Below are 16,892 nucleotides of genomic sequence, written 5' to 3'. Positions count from 1 at the left end.
TGGGGAAGGCTGGCTGGGGAATTCTGGGAGTTGAAGTCCACACAGCTTGAAGTTGCCAAGGTTGAGAAATGCTGCTCTACACGATCCCTAATTTTGTAATGTACCTTGCAACTTAGAAAAATAGATGAAAAAGCCTATATAAGGAGAGTACGGACTCAAAGGTGACATGCTAAGAAAAATTGCTTGCAAGAAATGCATTTATGAGGGAAACGCACAGATTAGGAGAAATGTACACGAAACAGGGCACAAGTATCTATCCACGCCGGTGCCCCCAGATTCAGAAGCGGGATAAAAATTTTCTCATGTTTCAACTCAAGCTTGAAAAATGAGAAACTGAAACAGACAGGTTTTCCAAGCCTCAGGACTGCCGCTCACCTGCCCCCCCCCCCCCGAGCCCTGGAAGTTGTCCTGAGCTGCTCAGTGGTGCAGACATCCCACCTCTAGCCACGTTGCCACCCCACGAGAGCCCTGTCTCTCTGCTGCTTCGGTCACAAACACCCGGAGGCGATGGGCTTGGGCTGCTAACCGACCGAGACTGAAATCATCTGGGACTGCAGAATCTCTTCTGGAAACTAACCGGAGGGCCCTGAGGCTCCCCTTCTCCACCCCAAGCACTCACCAGCCGGTCTGCAGCTCCAGCGAGGAGATTCTGCACTTCCGTCCGGTGGCTACTGTCTTCCCAGTAGGAGGAGAGAACCACAACTGGTTTCACGTTGCCCCAAGGGAGGTAGTAATACTGGCAGCCTGGGGACAGGAAAGGTAGGCATGTCTCCATCCGGGGAGCAGCAGACGTCTTTCTGCAGTGGCTTTTTCAGTTTTAAATATATGTGTGTGTGTGTTGTTCTATAGCAGCAGCTCTCATAGCAAAGCCATTTCCAGGCACATGAAAGGGCACCAGAGGGAAGGTAGTCAGAAGGCCAGAATGAGGACCTGAAACAACACGTGTAAGTCTGCGGCTTCCTGGATGTCGCTGAATGTTGAAGGGGAAAGCCCTGACGGTAAGTTCTGCCCCACAGTTAACTGAGGTTGTGGCTTTCCACCTTTGGAGGTCTTTAAGAAGAGGCTGGACAGCCGCCTCTAGAGGACGGTTTAAGTGGGTTTCCTGCACATGGCAGAGGGTTGGACCAGATCCGTGTCTCTCAACCGTGGCAACTTGAAGATGTGTGGACTTCAACTCGGCTGTGGACTTCAACATGGTTGGCTGGGGGATTCTGGGAGTCGAAGTCCACACATCTTCAAGCTGCCAAGGTTGAGAAACGCTGGACTAGATGATCCTTCAGGTGCCTTCCAACTCCACAATCCTACAAATCTAGGAAAACAACCCAAGAGGAGGGATCACTGGTTCTGTGATTCAGCTAAAGGGGAGGGATCACTGGTTCTAAGAGCTTCAGTTGCTTCTCCTTCTTGAAGAGGACCTGGGTAAGAAGGGAAGGTCAGTAGGAGCAGGAAATCCCATCAGGAAAGCGCTCCGGTTCTACTCAGCTGCCCATCTGGCTATGCCAAACTGGGGCCTCCCCCCCCCACCCTTCCTTACCATCAAAGACCGCCCGGCTGAACTGCGTGGTAGAGGCCAGCGGGAGGCAGGTGTTGTCAAATTTGTTTCCGTAGTTACCGATGCTGACCTCAAACTGGATGGCGTCGCCCACGCCCTGCAGCATGGTGGCTGAGTAGAAGGCTGCAAAGAGGTTGTATTTCCGCCGACGCAGGTACTTCTGAGGAAGGCAGAGAATGAATGCCAAAGGCTAGGCCATTCCTGGAGAAGCCCGTCCTAGGTGCTCTAGCCTGGAGCGAGTGCCACTAGGGGGTCACACGTCAGGACTTATTTAACCACGACTTATGCATTAAACCACAATAAACGTTTGCACCTTAAGGTAAGACAGAAGCTGTGGTGTACACGCCATAATGGCTGGGTTTCTACAACCCGCCATAAGCATCCAAGATTAATGGCCATGCAACACTCAACCCAACACCAAGCTGAGCAGATGATGGTTTAGGGCAATGTGTGCAACCAATCCAAGCCTTATCCCTGAAACCAAGCTGTCTTGGAGGAAGAGAAAATCAAGAGAAACCTGGTTTCAGAGGGTTCTGGATGCCCTTTTCTGAGGTTATAGATCTGAAAGTGATTTTTAAGCATTAAATTTAAATGTAAATTGTTCTTAATCTCCATCTTTTCATGCTGCCCAGATTTGTGAAATAGGGGCATATATAGGGGCACTATAACAACAATAATAAATAAATAAATGGCCTGAACTGTGCTTTCTTTAAAAAACATTGACGCTCCAGGGGAAGACCCAGATCTTGAATGGTAGATGCGAAGCCATATTAATTAATTAACTAATGCAATTGCTTTGTGTGCTGCTTCGTATCCAGGTTTCCAGGCAATTCCACAAAGCAATCCCTTGGGTTAAGGGGAGCTACAAGGAAAACCTCTTTCGAGAGGTCCCCAAAATACCTTTCTGGAAATCAGCTGCTGTACTGAAATTGGGATAACGTTTGCAGAGACGCATTAATGTCAGATACTTTTTCCTCTCTGCTCCACCTTTTTGGAAAACAAGGTTTAAGGGAAGCCACCAGAGACCCTTTTTTTATAAGGGTTCATCAGGGCCTTGGTTAATACACACTTAATTGCTTACCTCTCCAGGGAGTGAACGTGGCAGGAAAGCAGTGAAGGAGGGATGGATTGGGTTGGCTTTTTCTGGGCACAGAGCTGTTTTGTGCCCAAAGTATGGGGAAGTGTGCTGGAGACCCTAGATCAGTGTTTCTCAACTTCGGCAACTTTAAGATATGTGGACTTCAACTCCCAGAATTCCCTAGCCGGCTGGGGAATTCTGGGAGTTGAAGTCCACATATCTTAAAGTTGCCACAGTTGAGAAACACTGATCTAGATGATCACCTTGATGTCCCTCTAAGGATATACCCAACCCCTTTCACTGAAAAGAAGACGATGCGACTGGCCATGACATGTCCAAAGGAAGTCTGTGGCCTCAGAGCTTTACCTCTACCCGCAGGATGTCGTCAGCCGGGATGTCTCCCAACTTCTGTTCGACATGGTCTACCAGCTTGGTCTCCAGTTCCACCAGCAATCTGCCACGATAAGCCACACCCTCTCCCTTGGGGGATAAGAAGGATACATGAGGCTAGGAGAGGGGCTCCCTTCACAAGCCAGCTATTACTTCCGACTTGCCCAGGTGGGTGAAGCCAACCGCTTCTTCTGGGTTTCAAACCAGCTACTCAGAACAGTTGCTTCACCTTGCCAGCGTTGAGCTCTTCGTAAGGGTCAGGGAATCCAGTGAACTCTCTTGGGCTGCCGTAGATGTTGATGTAACATGGTCCAAAGGTGGGCAAGAAGCCAAGGCCATCGTCAACTGTGGAAAGACCAGAAGAAACCCATGTAGGTGGAACTACGGAAGCAGTTCTCTAGCTGGGATAACCCATCTGGGATCTTTTTATAGTCCACCCAAATACTCTTCTACTGGTGGACACAACAGGAGCAGGATGTTTCTGAATCTTTTGAAAGCAGTGAAGCTGAGAGGAAATCCTTGTATTTTTCCAAACTCGTAACATTAAACTAGCTTGAGAATGGACATGCTTGCAGTCTCTACTCAGCTATTATGCCACATCTGTACAACGATTCCTGCCTTCTGGATTCCTAGCAATCAAAGCAAGGCGACTCAACATCCAGGGCTGCAGAGGGCACCAGTGTGGAAAATCAGTGATTATGCTCATGGTTTGGAGACACCTTCACCAAGCACCAGATACATTCATAGTCAACTGCCCAAATTCAGCCCGTGTATTGTTGGCATGCTATAATATTTGCACAAAAGACCCCTCCTGCTAGATATGTTTTTTTCAACCTTGGCAACTTGAAGATGTATGGACTTCAGCTCCCAGAATCCCCCAACCAACATGCTGGCTAGAGAATTCTGGGAGTTGAAGTCCATACATCTTCAAGTTGCCACGGTTGAGAGACATTGTACTGGAGAGGTGGCAGGAAAAAAGGACACCCAGGCCCCTACAGAAGGATTATCCCTAAATCTCCCCTCTTTAACAGAATTACACATGCACAATCACATGAACTGAGGATTCAAACCAGGGTTAAAGTGGGTTGATAATCATCATCCCAAGGGAATCACATGCCCTCCCTGCTGATCTCCAAAATGCGCGTGCATCGTGCATTAAAAGGTGGAAGCTGGTTTCCAAAATGCTTTTTAATTAGTTTCAGAAACACACTAGTCTGGATTCTCAGGGAGTGGGAGGGAACGAGAGAGACATGCTGAGGACATACGGTCTGTTGCTTTGAGGAGTTTTTCAGCAGCAGAAAACTCATCTGAAGCACAAAGAAGGGGGGGAGCAAACAGTGAAGTCCGCTTGGGTGGAGCGTCATCACAATTTCTGCTAGAGAAGAGAGGAGGGAGGCAGCCAAGGCCATCCGAGAGATAAGGGGTGAAGATGATGAGGAAGCTTTTTAATCCTAAATTTCCAAGGAGAGGTACAGGCCCTTCTGCACTATATTTATAGGACAACTGAGTGGATCACTCTGCAGTCACTCAAAGCTCTCATGGTCTGTTTTCAGCACCTTTAAAGGTCAAGAAAAGCCCCCATCTCTCGCTTATCCCACTTAGATGGGTGACTAAATTGATCCAGATTGGCCTCAGGGAAGGCCAAGGTTGGCTTACTCAGGCATCAGAGACCTGCCTTGGCAGGCACCCGTCTGCCACCCTCTCAACTAAGTCCCAAGCTGGCCCAGGGATCAGGACACTCTGAATCTGCCCACCTTCCAGTTCTCCTCCCGGAGCGGAGATTTTGGACATGCAAAGGTTGCTGGTGCCAATGATGTCATTGTGGGTGACACGGTCCCTGGAAAAAAAATGTTGAGTTGATTGAAATGCATTTGATCCACGGTCACCCACTGGCAATGATACTGTTCCACTGAGATCAAGGTTTCATCCCGAGTGGAGCACCTTCAGCCGAAAGATCTCTTGTAACTTTGGAAATCTCATAGCCCAGGAGATCTGAAACTGCAAACCCAGATCTGCCGCAAATTCCAGAGTTAGTTTCTCTATCCTGTTGCTGCCATCTGTGTTCATTCAGATTTTTGCAGCCCAGATCTGGGAGATTTTACACCTGGCTTATGTACAAAGAAGGGCCCCCAACTTGCTGTTTGGAGGAAAGAGGAAAGCCTGTGTCTGGAAAGGGTGGTTCTGTTGTGGTTTTGGAGAAGGCATTATAAGGTAAAGGTAAAGGTTTCCCTTGACGTAAAGTCCAGTCGAATCCGACTCTAGGGGGCGGTGCTCATCTCCGTTTCTAAGCCTTGGAGCCGGCGTTGTCATAGACACTTCCGGGTCATGTGGCCAGCATGACGACTCGGAACGCCGTTACCTTCCCGCCGAAGCGGTACCTATTGATCTACTCACATTTGCATGTTTTCGAACTGCTAGGTGAGCAGGAGCTGGGACGAGCAATGGGAGCTCACCCCGCCGCGCGGTTTCGAACCGCCGACCTTCCAATCGACAGCTCAGCGGTTTAACCCGCAGCGCCACCGCGTCCCAATAGCTTGCTTATAGCTATAACCTTATAGCTTGCTCAATAAACCACGGTTTCAAAATACTAGTTCTGCATGAAGCGATAATGCAGATATCTTCCTGCGGACAGCTAGTTTAAAGAAAAAATGTATCTCCAAGAATTCAGTCCCCAGCGTTCTGTCGGAGTGGATTCAGCGATGGGTTTGTGTGTGTGTGTAAATTGGCATAGGAATGCAGCTCATAAGGCCATAACTGGCCTCTGGAAAGGTGCTGTGCAAACAGGACAGGAGGCCCTGAGAAAACTTTGCCATTCCAGAAGAAGCTCCTGCCAGCGAGGGGAGAAATGGGGCGACCCTTTCATAGACCCCAAGTCCTCCCCTGCTGTATTTTAGTCGCCCAAAGGACCACATCACACTGCAGAAAAGCAGAGCAAAACCACTGATTTGGTGAAGACCGTTTTTTGCTTTTTTTTTTCATCCGAAAAAGCTGCCAATGAGAAATGGGGGGGGGGAAATCCCTGCAGATTGAGTCACCAAGGCCCTCGGAGGCTTAAAAAATTGGGTGGGACAGAACCGCCACCCCCAGGTCAAAACAAGGCTGCCTGGCCCGTTGTCCTTTCCCAAAACCGGCAAAGAAGTAGGATGAAGGGGTAAAAGAAGAGGCCGGTCTTCCTGGTCCCCCTCAGACAGAGAGACACCCACAGAAGCGGCTCACTGGGTCCTCCTCTGTCTCCACTCACCAGTCCATGACCCGGATCCTCATCTTCTCACACATTGAGGGAAACTGCAGGGAAGCACACAACAGGGTCAATCAGAGGGAGCCTTAAGGGTGAAGAGGGGCCCTCAAAGGCACCGGCTCCTCTGGCTCACCATGGCAGGCAGCGTGATGACCTGGTTCCACTGCGGATTGGCATTCTTCTCCACTATCTTGCTGCAGAGCTGGGCAAGGGAAGAAAAGATGCATCAGAAGGGCCCTGAGCAGAGTCCCTTCTCCTTGGTGGTGCCACTCCCCACCTCTGGGCAGAAACTGGGGAGGGAGTTCAAACAGGGAAAAGGAAGCGGCAGGCTTCAGCAGGCATTCCCCTCATCCCTGGGATGGCAAAAAAGGATGCCCAGCCCAATTGTGCCTCAGTAGCGCGACACAAGATCGGAACACACTTCAGTTTCCTCTGTCCACACTGGGGGGCTGGCCTATCCTGCCATCCAAGGCCGAGGGGGGCTGTGGGCAGGGAGGGGGTGAGCCCACCCAAGACTGAACTGGCCAAGAGGAGCTGGCAGATCTCAACTCGAGGACGCATCGTAGATGACACCCATGGCACAAATTGGAACCCATTGGAAGAAGAAGGAAAACATGGCAGTGAAACTAGAACAAGTGAGGCATGAGTGACGAGGACATATTAAAGAAATGTCCTTCCATGAGGACATACTCTTTAAAAGGAGTTCACAAGTTTTGATTGTGCGCACTGCCCAGAGTCACATACGTGAGGTGGACGGCTTTATAAATTTAACAAATAAGTAAGTCTTCAAGCTGCGGTGAGGAGAGAAAGATCCCTGCTCTGTGGTCCATTGCACATTAAAGATAATCCCCTTTCAGACATTCATCTGGACTGTAATGGTAGCCTTAGCAATCAATAGGTGTATGCCTGCACTTATTAATTTATCTTTGAATTAGGCAGAGCTTTCAAGGAGCCACTAGGCTCCTACGCATTTTAGGGAAGAAAGGCTGGTCATACATCTCTGGAAATAGGAAAACTTTCCCCCATAATCCTTCCCAGTTCATGAGACTGGGGGGCCTGTTCAGTCGCAGCACACGTGGTGTAGCTGGCGTACCGTTTTCCCTGCAAAGGTAACTTCCACAAAGGGATCCACGAGGTTTTTCTTGTTGCTTTCAAAGCCAAAGATCTGCTTGACGCTGTCCATTATGGCATCATCCACTGGAATCATAAAATCGTAAGGTTGGAAGTGACCTTTGAGAAGAAACCTGGGAATGGGACCAGGGGAGGTGGGGATCAACTTTCCCAGGGCAGCATGCGAGCAAGGCTTCCAGACCTTCCTATGGGGACTTTTGGGGACTAAGCCAAAGAAGTCCAGCTGCTAAAAAGACATCATCATGTGGATGGTCCATCCACACACAGAAAGGAGCTGGGCCATCTGCAATAATGGGCGATATTTGTGCTTTTCACGACACTACTTTTCAGTAGCCTTCCCTTTTTTGAAACTGTGTAAAAAACACACACCCTTTCCATTGTTTCCTGTGTAGTCAGCTGCCCTCTGAGATCTCAGCTGTTTTTCCTTGGAAATCTTGAAGGAGACATCAGCCCCACTAGGCAGACCAGACCAGGCAACTTCTTAACTCCTGGGGAGCTCAGGCTAAGACTACTTTGATTGATACGGGCTGTAATAACACAATCTTGCAGGTCTGATTGTTGCTCTTCCTTATACTCCAGTGAATCAGGGAGGTGCCTGGCTGAGCCACTTCCAAATGTTATCTCAATGCTTTGGAGTCAACAGTATTTCAGCCCCTTCCGCCGAGGCAACAGCCTCTGCGTATCTCCATCAAGGTCATCTTCCTGACTCTCTACTCCAAGCGAGGATGGCTGGCCTGAGAAGCTGTCAGGTCCTGGCCAGCCCAGGAGGACGAGGCAAGGACCCTACATCTTCTGCCCTCCCCACCCCCGCAGCAAATTGCTTGGCCCAAGATGGGGAAGGACAACCAGCGCACACAGCCCCACTCCACGCTTCTGTCCTGCCGGATACAGGGCACGTTCAAAAAATAAACAAGATAATGTAGCTGTGATGCACCTAGCCTCAAGGGAGATTTTAAAATTAATAAAAGGAAAATATCTAAAGAGCCAAGGCAGGGAAGAGCAGACCCCCTCCCTCACACCCCAAAAGATATGAGATGGGGCTCTAACAGAGTCTTCGAACAGAGACGGCGCCAAGAGTCCGAAGCCAAAAAAGTCTTACTTCAGGCATCTCCCAAAATCTTAACACTCCAGCAGTCTTATAAAAATTTATCTTTTTCTTAAGGAAAAAAAAAACCTCATTCAGAAACAATTGCACTCTATTAATATAGTTGCTAGGAGTCGGGCAGCACATACATTTAATAAATAAAAGTATTATTATTATTGTTATTATTATTATTATTATTCAGAACATCCTAGATGTCCCTCATCAGACTGGAGAGAAATATCAAGTGAGGAGTCACAGGATCCATCCATCACTCATCGATATTTCTATCAATGACTTGAATGAGGAGGTGACTCATCCAAGAACCCTTATCACATTTTGCAGATGGCACAAATGTGCATGGGATACCTAATACCCTAGAAGTGGGAAATAAAATTCAAAACAATCTGGATCAGTTAGAGAAATCTGTCCAATCAACTATGTTCAGTGCCAACTGGAGGAGCTTTTTAACGGCTCTCAGACAGATGAAGACTCGAGAGACCGCTGGGTAAACAAGCAGCTGCAAAGTTCCCCATCCTCAGTGAGGACAGCCATTTACCCCCAGGTGCACCATGAGGCTGCAAGAAAGAGGCTCAGGAGGCCTCTGAGATACATTGCCTCCAACTGGAAACCCTGTTCACTTGCTGAAGTTCCTGTGCCTTCCTGTGTGAGAGTTCTCTCACTCAATAAACCTTGTTAAAGAAAACTCTGTGTGAATTGTGCTTGGAAGAGAATCACATCCAGTCCAGGTGCTGTTGAAAAGCCCAACAAGCTTGTTCTTGTTCTTATGAAGCAGACACAGCAGCCTTCCAGAACCAGATGTCTTCCAGGGGTCTTGAACTAGAAGTCCCATCATCCACAACCAAGAAAAAGCACTTCAGCACTTTGCTTCCGCTGTTTCCCTCCACAAACCATCTCCTCCCCTCCCCCCAGCAGAATTGCCCTCAACCCCACACTCACTCTGGGGCAAGTCTTCTGCTCGATAAACCTTGAGGGAGAAGTGGGCCCCTCTGAGAGACACCCCCGGCAGCTTGAGAATATTGCCCTCAATGTCTTCTTTTTCGTCAGCAGCTTCCTTCTTTTCCATCTGTGAAGAGGGTGGGAGGAGAAATGAACTGCTCTCCTGCCTTTTATGCCTTGACACTGGGATCACCTGTCTCTACAAGTGCCTCCCCATCTTCTCAGACACACCTGGGGCCCTGTGCCCGTGGCCCCCTCCCCTCCTGCCATGATAATTCCACCAGGAAGGCCTCAGGCTTCCACTCTTCTTACCAGCCTAGGTAATGGGGGGGCATCCTCTCCCCCTTCCAAAGCCATCTTCAGCACCTTAGCATCAGCGTTCATTTTTCATTTATATTTATTTAAAATATTTAAAACTATCTTAATAATTTTTACAAAGCATTCAATGAGTGCAAAGTTTTCTCAAAGCAGCTTCCATGATCCAGAAATTACACATTTCAACAGAAAAGAATCTCTGTAGGCCAGGGTTGAACTGTGGAGTTCCCGGTGCTCTCTGAACTTGGCTGTTGGCTTGCAGACATTTCGTTGCCCAACTAGGTGACATCATCCATGCGAGGGAGGGTGGGGTCTGCTCCCCGCTTATAGACAGCAGCTTGCCCTGCCAGTGTTGGTGGGGGTGTGGGCTTCTCCTTGGTAGTTCCTTGATAGGGGTATCGTTTTTCTGCTTGATTGTTTGTCTGGTGTTAATCCTGGTGTTAATTACTGCTTATCTGGGTGTTGATTGCTGATGAGGATGTGTTCTGGTCCTTCTGTTTCCTTCTTAGTTTTTTTATTGTCTCTTTTGAATGTTGTATAAATGTGGCTTATCTCTATGAGTCTATTGATGGCTGATTTGTCTGAGTGCCAAGCTTCCAGGAATTCCCTAGCTACAGGAGTCATCTACAACATACAGTGCAAGGACTGTAACAGCCACTATGCAGGACAGGCAGGCAGAAGACTGGCCGAGCGCATCCACGAACACCAACGAGCAGCCAGAAGACACGATGGAAACTCCTTAATCTCACAGCACGTGGACAGACTCAACCATACTTCCAGCTGGAAAACTGAGCATCCTAGACCAAGCTAAATCCAAAAACGTTAGGGAATCCTGGAAGCCTGGCACTCAGACGAAGCAGCCGTCAACAGGCACACAGAAATAAACCACACTGACACGCCATTCAGAAGAGACAATAGAAAAGCCAAGGAGGAAACAAAAAGACCAAGCACGTCCTCTCCAGCAGCCACCACCCAGACGAGCAGGGATGGACGCCAGACAAGCCATCCAGCAGAAAGCGATGCCCCAGTCAAGGGCCTACCGAGGAGAAAGCCCCACCCCCACCAGCACGGGCAGGGCGAGCCGCTGTCTATAGGCAGGGAGCAGACCCCCCCCCCTGCACCAGCACGGATGAGGTCGCCTGGTCGGGCAAAGAGACGTCTGCAGGCAAACAGCCGGGCCCAGAGAGCACCGGGGGCCCCACAGTTACACATTTACATTTTCAGGTCCCTCACTATGTCCTTGTCATCAGCAAGCAATGGGGCTTTAATTTCACATGTCCCACCCCGTCCTTCTCTCTCTGTCTCTCTCTCTCACTCACACACACACACACACTCTCCTCCCTGAAGCGGAAGGCTAAAGCCATTGTGTGCATGCAATCTGCATGAGTGGGTAGGGATCCTCCTCCTCCCCTGGCTGCCTCTGGCCCCAGTCCCCTGACTTCCCTCTGAGCAAATGGGTGGCCCACCCTAGCAGATGGCTGCGTGCCTTGGGCTGCTCTCAGAGAGTGTCAAAAGAAGGGAAGAAACCTGGCTCCAAGCATCGGTGCAACTAAGGACAACGGAAGTCCATCTCACCCCTGGGTGAGGGACGTGAAGCCAGTGTTGTGGGCAAAACTGTTGCCAGGGCATGCTTGCAGCCTGCAAGTGGAGAACGTCCCTGAGATCCTCCGCAGAGGGCCCTGGCCACGTTCTCCTCCTCCTCATCACCGCCAGAGCTATGGGAGGCCATTACCAGCTAAGGTCTCTTGCATCGTCCTTGGCCTTTTCACTCAATTTGACCTGGGCTTTTGCAGTCTTTTAGAGTTGTGTGGTGTTGTGAGTCCTGGGCAAGCGTGAAAGAGGATGACGTTCACCTACGCCGACGGCTCTACTAGGAGGCCAAGCAACCCATTGTTAGTTTGCAGCAGTGAGCCCGCAGTCCTGGGCTTACATTCTACGGCAGCCTTTCCCAGCCCAGATTTGCTCCTGGGAAAGCATGCACGTGACACATTCAGGGGGCGACGATTATGAGGTGAAATCTGCGATGGCCCTTGAATTTGCTTGCATGCAGGATGGTGACTTAAGCCTCAGCAGGTTTTCCCCACAGGCTTCGAAGGACGCTGTTTTTCCAAAAGGTGCAGCTGCCTGATTTCAGCCATCTTTCCCAGGGAATGGAGAAGAGAGGCATTCTGTTGGAACAGCTCCCCCGCGGCACCGCGTTCCCCCAGAAGGCACCAAGTCCACACCTTTCCACCTGACGGAAGAGCCCTGCAAGAGGCGAGGCAGCTCCTGGGGAACCTCCTTTGCAAGGTGACCACTCTGAAGAAACTACTCACAGGCGCTTCATCACCAGGACCGAGGACGTGCACGCTGACTTTCAGGTAGCCCCTCGCTCCAACCGAGAAATCCTCTGGATCTGAGAGCAGCAGCCACTTCCGGAGGAAGCAATGCTCTGCAGGAGGAGGAGGGGGGGAGGAGACCAAACTCACATTTATACCCCATAAAATGAGGGAGTGACGGACTTCAGAATTCATGCCCCCTTTTCCTTTCCGGGACCAAGCTGCTTTTTGCAATGAATCCCACCCCTAAAGCTCTCCACGGGCAAAACTGGCATCATCCATCCCAGTGTTTTTCGAACTTGGCAACTTTAAGATGTATGGACTTCAACTCCCAGAATTCCCCAGCCAGAATATGCAGCAGAAGAATGCTTTCCTGTGTCTTTGGCAACCACATCTCATGCCTTCTGCAGTGCCCACTACAGCTGTTGGAGCCCCTCTCTGCACGGCCGGTCAAAGGAGAAACATTTCCAAACGCCCCGCATCTCCAGCTGATGTGATTCTGGGAAGTGAGACGGCCTTCACCAGCACTGCTCTCCCCTGTGACTGTCTTTCTAAACACGTTTTCTCCTCCGAGCCCAAAGCTTGGGTCTCCTTCTAAAAACTATCAACGGCTTTAATCAAAACCTGCTTAGACCTTTCAGTGCTCTGCAGAAACAGCAAACCACCTCTGTCTGCTCTGTGCTAACAAAACCCCTTCAGTTCCCCCAAAGACGAAATCCAGTTTCCACTCACTGGGTTCAGCATAGATGGTTCCAACATCCATCTGTAAGACAAAAGCATGAGGACCCTCAGCCTGGACCCCCTCCGTCAGGTGCCCTCACTGCTCCCAGGACCCCCCTCTGTCCTCACCGCCCACCCCGGGCACACGGCCAACAGCCCTCCCGGTCATGTTTTGGCAGATCATGGTGGCGATGGTGGCAACAAACGGGCGTTTCTCGTGAAAGTGCAGCACCCCACAGCACCGGGCGAAGGTGGGACGAGAGGCAGTGGCAACTGTGCGTGATTCCTGGCTAGGAAGGAAGTCCAAGAGCACTTTCCCCTTAGTTATTTGGAGAACAGAAGAGCTGATTAGGAAGGAAGTGACTTACCCGGAATTCTCCAATGACAGAATCCGTCCGGAGAGAACGGGAGTCAACAACCTGGAGAGAACGCAGACATGAGCTTCCGCTGAGGCAACGTGTCCTAAGATGCCAGCTCACCATCACCATCTCACCAGCCATAAGCTTAGCATTGTGGCCCGAGAGCCCACCCTCCTTGTCTGCACCGAGATTCGGCAAGCTTGCCGTGCCCTCCTGCAAGATCTCATGAGGTTTCAGCACACTGGGGAGAGATTTCCCAAGACTGCAGGGCAAGATTGCAGGTATCTCACAAGATTTGGTGAGTTTGCAAGTTTTCAGGTGATTTGGGGATACCCCAAAGTTGCTGACACCTGTGCTAAATACACACATACCTACATACATAAATGAAATAGAAAACATGTCATGAATTCCCAAAACCATGTAATGTGCCTTCCCCATTAAAGAAAGTTGCAGTTGCCGCATGTCGTGTTGGTAGCATGCAGTTCTTTATGTGTCTGACAGCAGCATAATTGTATGGTCTAACTGACATATTCTACATGTGAACCAAGGGGGAGGACCCCCGGCACTTACTGTGATGAATACAGGCTGATCGAAAAGCTCCACTGGGGATTCAAAGACGTTGAAGAAAAAGGTCTGTAGGAAACAGAGGAGTGAGTCCAGCCGCACCATAAAGGCAAGTCCACTTCTGTGCCCATGGCAAACTGGCCATGAAGGAACGTCACAGACGAGGGGCAGGCAAGTGATGGTCTTCCCCTCCCAATTCCAAAAAGTCACAGGGTGCTTTGGAGCAGTTCTCACAATCAGGGCTTCCCAAGGAATGTGCGGCCCTCTGCGGAGGAGCCAACGCATCCAGGCTCACTGGTCGCATCCGCGGGACGCCCCCTTGCTTGCCCACGGTTAACCTCAGAATGGCTTTGCGGTTAGCCCCGTTCTCCCGAACCGTAAAGCTCGGGGCTGGGTTCACCCCCTTTTCTGAGTTCTGGCACATTTCAGCCTCCTGGGAGACCCTCGCGGTGCCAGAACTTTGAGGAACCTGCTCAGCTAAAACTAAGGCCCCTCCCTCCCCCGGAGGTGGGAAGGGGGCTTCTCCATAGGGGCTGCAGCTTTGCAAGCTTGGCAGTCCCTTCCTCCTCCTTCTCCCCCGGCCCAGGAGATGACAACCCAGCACAAAGGAGGAGGGGGCCGCTGAATTCCTACTGGGGCTACTGTATGAGGGGAATTTCAGCTTTCTCAACTCATAGCTCCTGTTACACCGAGCTCTGCCCCCCTGCAGAGTGAAATAACGCCCCCTTCCTTCTCCCCTCACCTCATCAAAAAAGGGGCCATTTCCTTTCCGGATCCTGGTTCTCTTGGTCTGCCCCACTGCCGTGACCTTCACCACAGACTTGAGGTTGATCCCAGAGAGCTGCCGCCCTTCAATGATGCGCACCCGGATCTAGAGAGGCAAAGTGGGGGGGGGGGGAGACAGGAGGCCATGGAGGACCCAAGAGCAGGTGAACAGAGCCAGCAGAGCCTGCCTACTCCCAACTCAAAGCAGAAAGGGACGGGAGGAAGGTCCAAACGCTTAGAAGAGCCACCAAGAATGGAACCGAAAGGCCTGGAGCTCCTTCATTCTGCATCTTGGATGTTTGCCTCTTCCTCCATCCAAAATCTATTTAGCACACTTACTTGTTCCAAGAGAAGAGAATATTGGTGGCTCAGAGTTGAACTGGGGAGTCCCCGGTGCTCTCTGAGCTTGGCTGTTTGCTTGCAGACGTTGCATTGCCCGACTGGGGAACATCATCCATGCGAGGGAGGGTGGGGTCTGCTCCCCGCTTATAGACAGCGGCTTGCCCTGCCAGTGTTGGTGGGGGTGGGGCCTTCTCCTTGGTAGGTCCTTGATTTGGGTGCTTTTTCTACTTGATGGTTTGAACCACCAAGAAGGAAACCACACCCACACCAAAGCTGGCAGGGCAAGCTACCGCTTACCAACAGACAGCAAACCCCACCCTCCCTCACCCTGATGATGTTCCCTAGTTGGGCGATGAAACGTCGGTGAGCAAACCACCCAGCTCAGACAGCACCAAGGACTCTGCAGTTATCTGAACAAAAATAAATATATTGCTTACTTTACATGACTCAAGACCGTTTACAGGAATACAACCAAGCATGAAATAAGCCAAAATAAAGTGAAAAAAAAGAAAAATACAGAAGTGGGAAAAGGCCACCTGTATAGCTGCAAAGAATTGCAGAAACAGTAAGCATGAACCACCAGATGCCCACATCCCCTCTTTGGCTTTCTTCCCAAGTCATACTGAAGGGGGTTAATGAGGTATAACTTGTCATTGGAACCACTGACCCAGTCCATGAAATCCCAGGGGATGGCATTTAGCCCCAGATAGACTGAGTCTCCCACAGCTTAACCGGATAAAGTCAATGGAACGCCAACACCAAGTCAAAGACCCATTTTGCCTATCTAGTCCTCCAGGGAAAAGAGCTGGAGAGGAAGAGTGGCTGAGAAGAGCAAGTCTTTCCATAACAGAACTCACTGCCGAAGCTGGACCAAGCCCTCATTGGCTGCACGGGCCAAGTCAGGCTTATTGCTTGCCCCCCTGGCCAATACGGGAGAGGCTAACACTATCATGGTGCCTTGCCAGTACGCTCCTAGCGCCAAGGGTCATGAGATGCCAGGAGAACATAAGAAGAACAAAAGCAGCACCCTGGGACTGGACCCCTGGCCCGTCTAGCCCAGCAGTCTATTCCCACAGTGGCCAACCAACTGCCCAAGGAAGCTCACGGGTTTCCCAGCAGATGGCTGTCCCACTGCCATCAAGGCAAACAGCCATGGATCCCCATGGCTTCCAGGAATTGGACCAACCCTTATTGGAAGCCAGCCAAGCTGGTAGCCAGCGCCACATCTCGTGGTAGCAAATTCCAAATTTCACTTTTTTATGCACTGTGTAAAAAGAAGATTCCATTTGCGTACTTCCAGAAGGAAGGTGGTACAGACTCCGTATTCCCCAAACGAGGGTTCTGACCCAGCTAACGCAGTGGTGTGGAGGCAAGGAGTTCTGACTGGGTTAGGGCCGAGGGGGTCACGGGGGGCTGTACCAAGGCCCCTGACCAGCAGGGGGACCTTGGTGCATCACTGTCCCAGATGCTCCGCCCTTTGAAGAGGCTGCCTTTACCCTTACGCAAGTTACGGGCAATGGGAAGCCTGTGGGAGGGCGAGTGAGCATGACTGAGACTGGGGGCAGCGTGTCTCAATAGGCAGAGCTTCCTCTGCCTTCCAGCCATACGAGTCATGTAGGCAGCGAGAAGTTCCTTCAGACCCCTGTGAGCAGATGCGTCTGCCTGCAATGCCAGATGGAGATGGCACGGGCAAGGGCAACAGTGGTGGTGGCTTTCCGAGAGGCTCAAGAGAAAAAGTTATTTTCCCCTCTTTCCGTCCTCCACCCTAATTCAGAAAAAGGATGGGAGCCGGAAAGCTGTTTGGAAGAGGAGTGAACGGGCCAAAGCCCAGCAATGAACTTTAGCAACCGTGCGCACCAGGGAGCGAGTGCTACAGTCAAGGAACTCAAGAGGAGCTCTGTTCATAAAGGGTTGAACCATATTTTAGAAATAGAAGCACACATTGTTTATGGGTAGTCCTCAACTTACGATCAGAATTGGGACTGGAATTTCCATCGTAAATTGTTGCCGTCATAAGTCGAGTCACCACATGACCAGATCCCCAATTTTACAACCATTTTTACAGCAGTCGCTAAGCAA

General features: G+C 50.5%; 2 protein-coding genes across 5 annotated transcripts in view; one reads left to right on the top strand and one right to left on the bottom strand.

The window, feature by feature from the left end:
* The window catches only part of PAIP2B (poly(A) binding protein interacting protein 2B), a 178,146-nt gene that overhangs the window by 41,782 nt on the left and 119,472 nt on the right, over positions 1-16,892 (top strand). The gene's annotated exons all lie outside the window — the stretch shown is intronic.
* The window catches only part of DYSF (dysferlin), a 128,876-nt gene that overhangs the window by 83,490 nt on the left and 28,494 nt on the right, over positions 1-16,892 (bottom strand). For all 4 annotated transcript variants that reach the window (XM_063310330.1, XM_063310332.1, XM_063310329.1 and 1 more), the window contains exons 7-20: positions 14,449-14,577; positions 13,713-13,775; positions 13,152-13,202; positions 12,796-12,826; positions 12,061-12,176; positions 9,431-9,557; positions 7,352-7,455; positions 6,392-6,460; positions 6,262-6,305; positions 4,775-4,857; positions 3,250-3,365; positions 2,997-3,110; positions 1,535-1,712; positions 620-744 (exon numbers count right to left, since the gene is read on the bottom strand). In XM_063310330.1, coding sequence (XP_063166400.1) covers positions 620-744; positions 1,535-1,712; positions 2,997-3,110; positions 3,250-3,365; positions 4,775-4,857; positions 6,262-6,305; positions 6,392-6,460; positions 7,352-7,455; positions 9,431-9,557; positions 12,061-12,176; positions 12,796-12,826; positions 13,152-13,202; positions 13,713-13,775; positions 14,449-14,577 — 1,350 coding nt within the window. The remainder of the gene's footprint in view (positions 1-619; positions 745-1,534; positions 1,713-2,996; positions 3,111-3,249; positions 3,366-4,774; positions 4,858-6,261; positions 6,306-6,391; positions 6,461-7,351; positions 7,456-9,430; positions 9,558-12,060; positions 12,177-12,795; positions 12,827-13,151; positions 13,203-13,712; positions 13,776-14,448; positions 14,578-16,892) is intronic.

This window comes from Candoia aspera, chromosome 8 (genome assembly GCF_035149785.1).
Source record: "Candoia aspera isolate rCanAsp1 chromosome 8, rCanAsp1.hap2, whole genome shotgun sequence".
NCBI classification, from domain to species: Eukaryota; Metazoa; Chordata; class Lepidosauria; order Squamata; family Boidae; genus Candoia; species Candoia aspera.
Note: the sequence above shows the minus strand (reverse complement) of the source record. Positions and strands in the feature narration are given on the sequence as shown.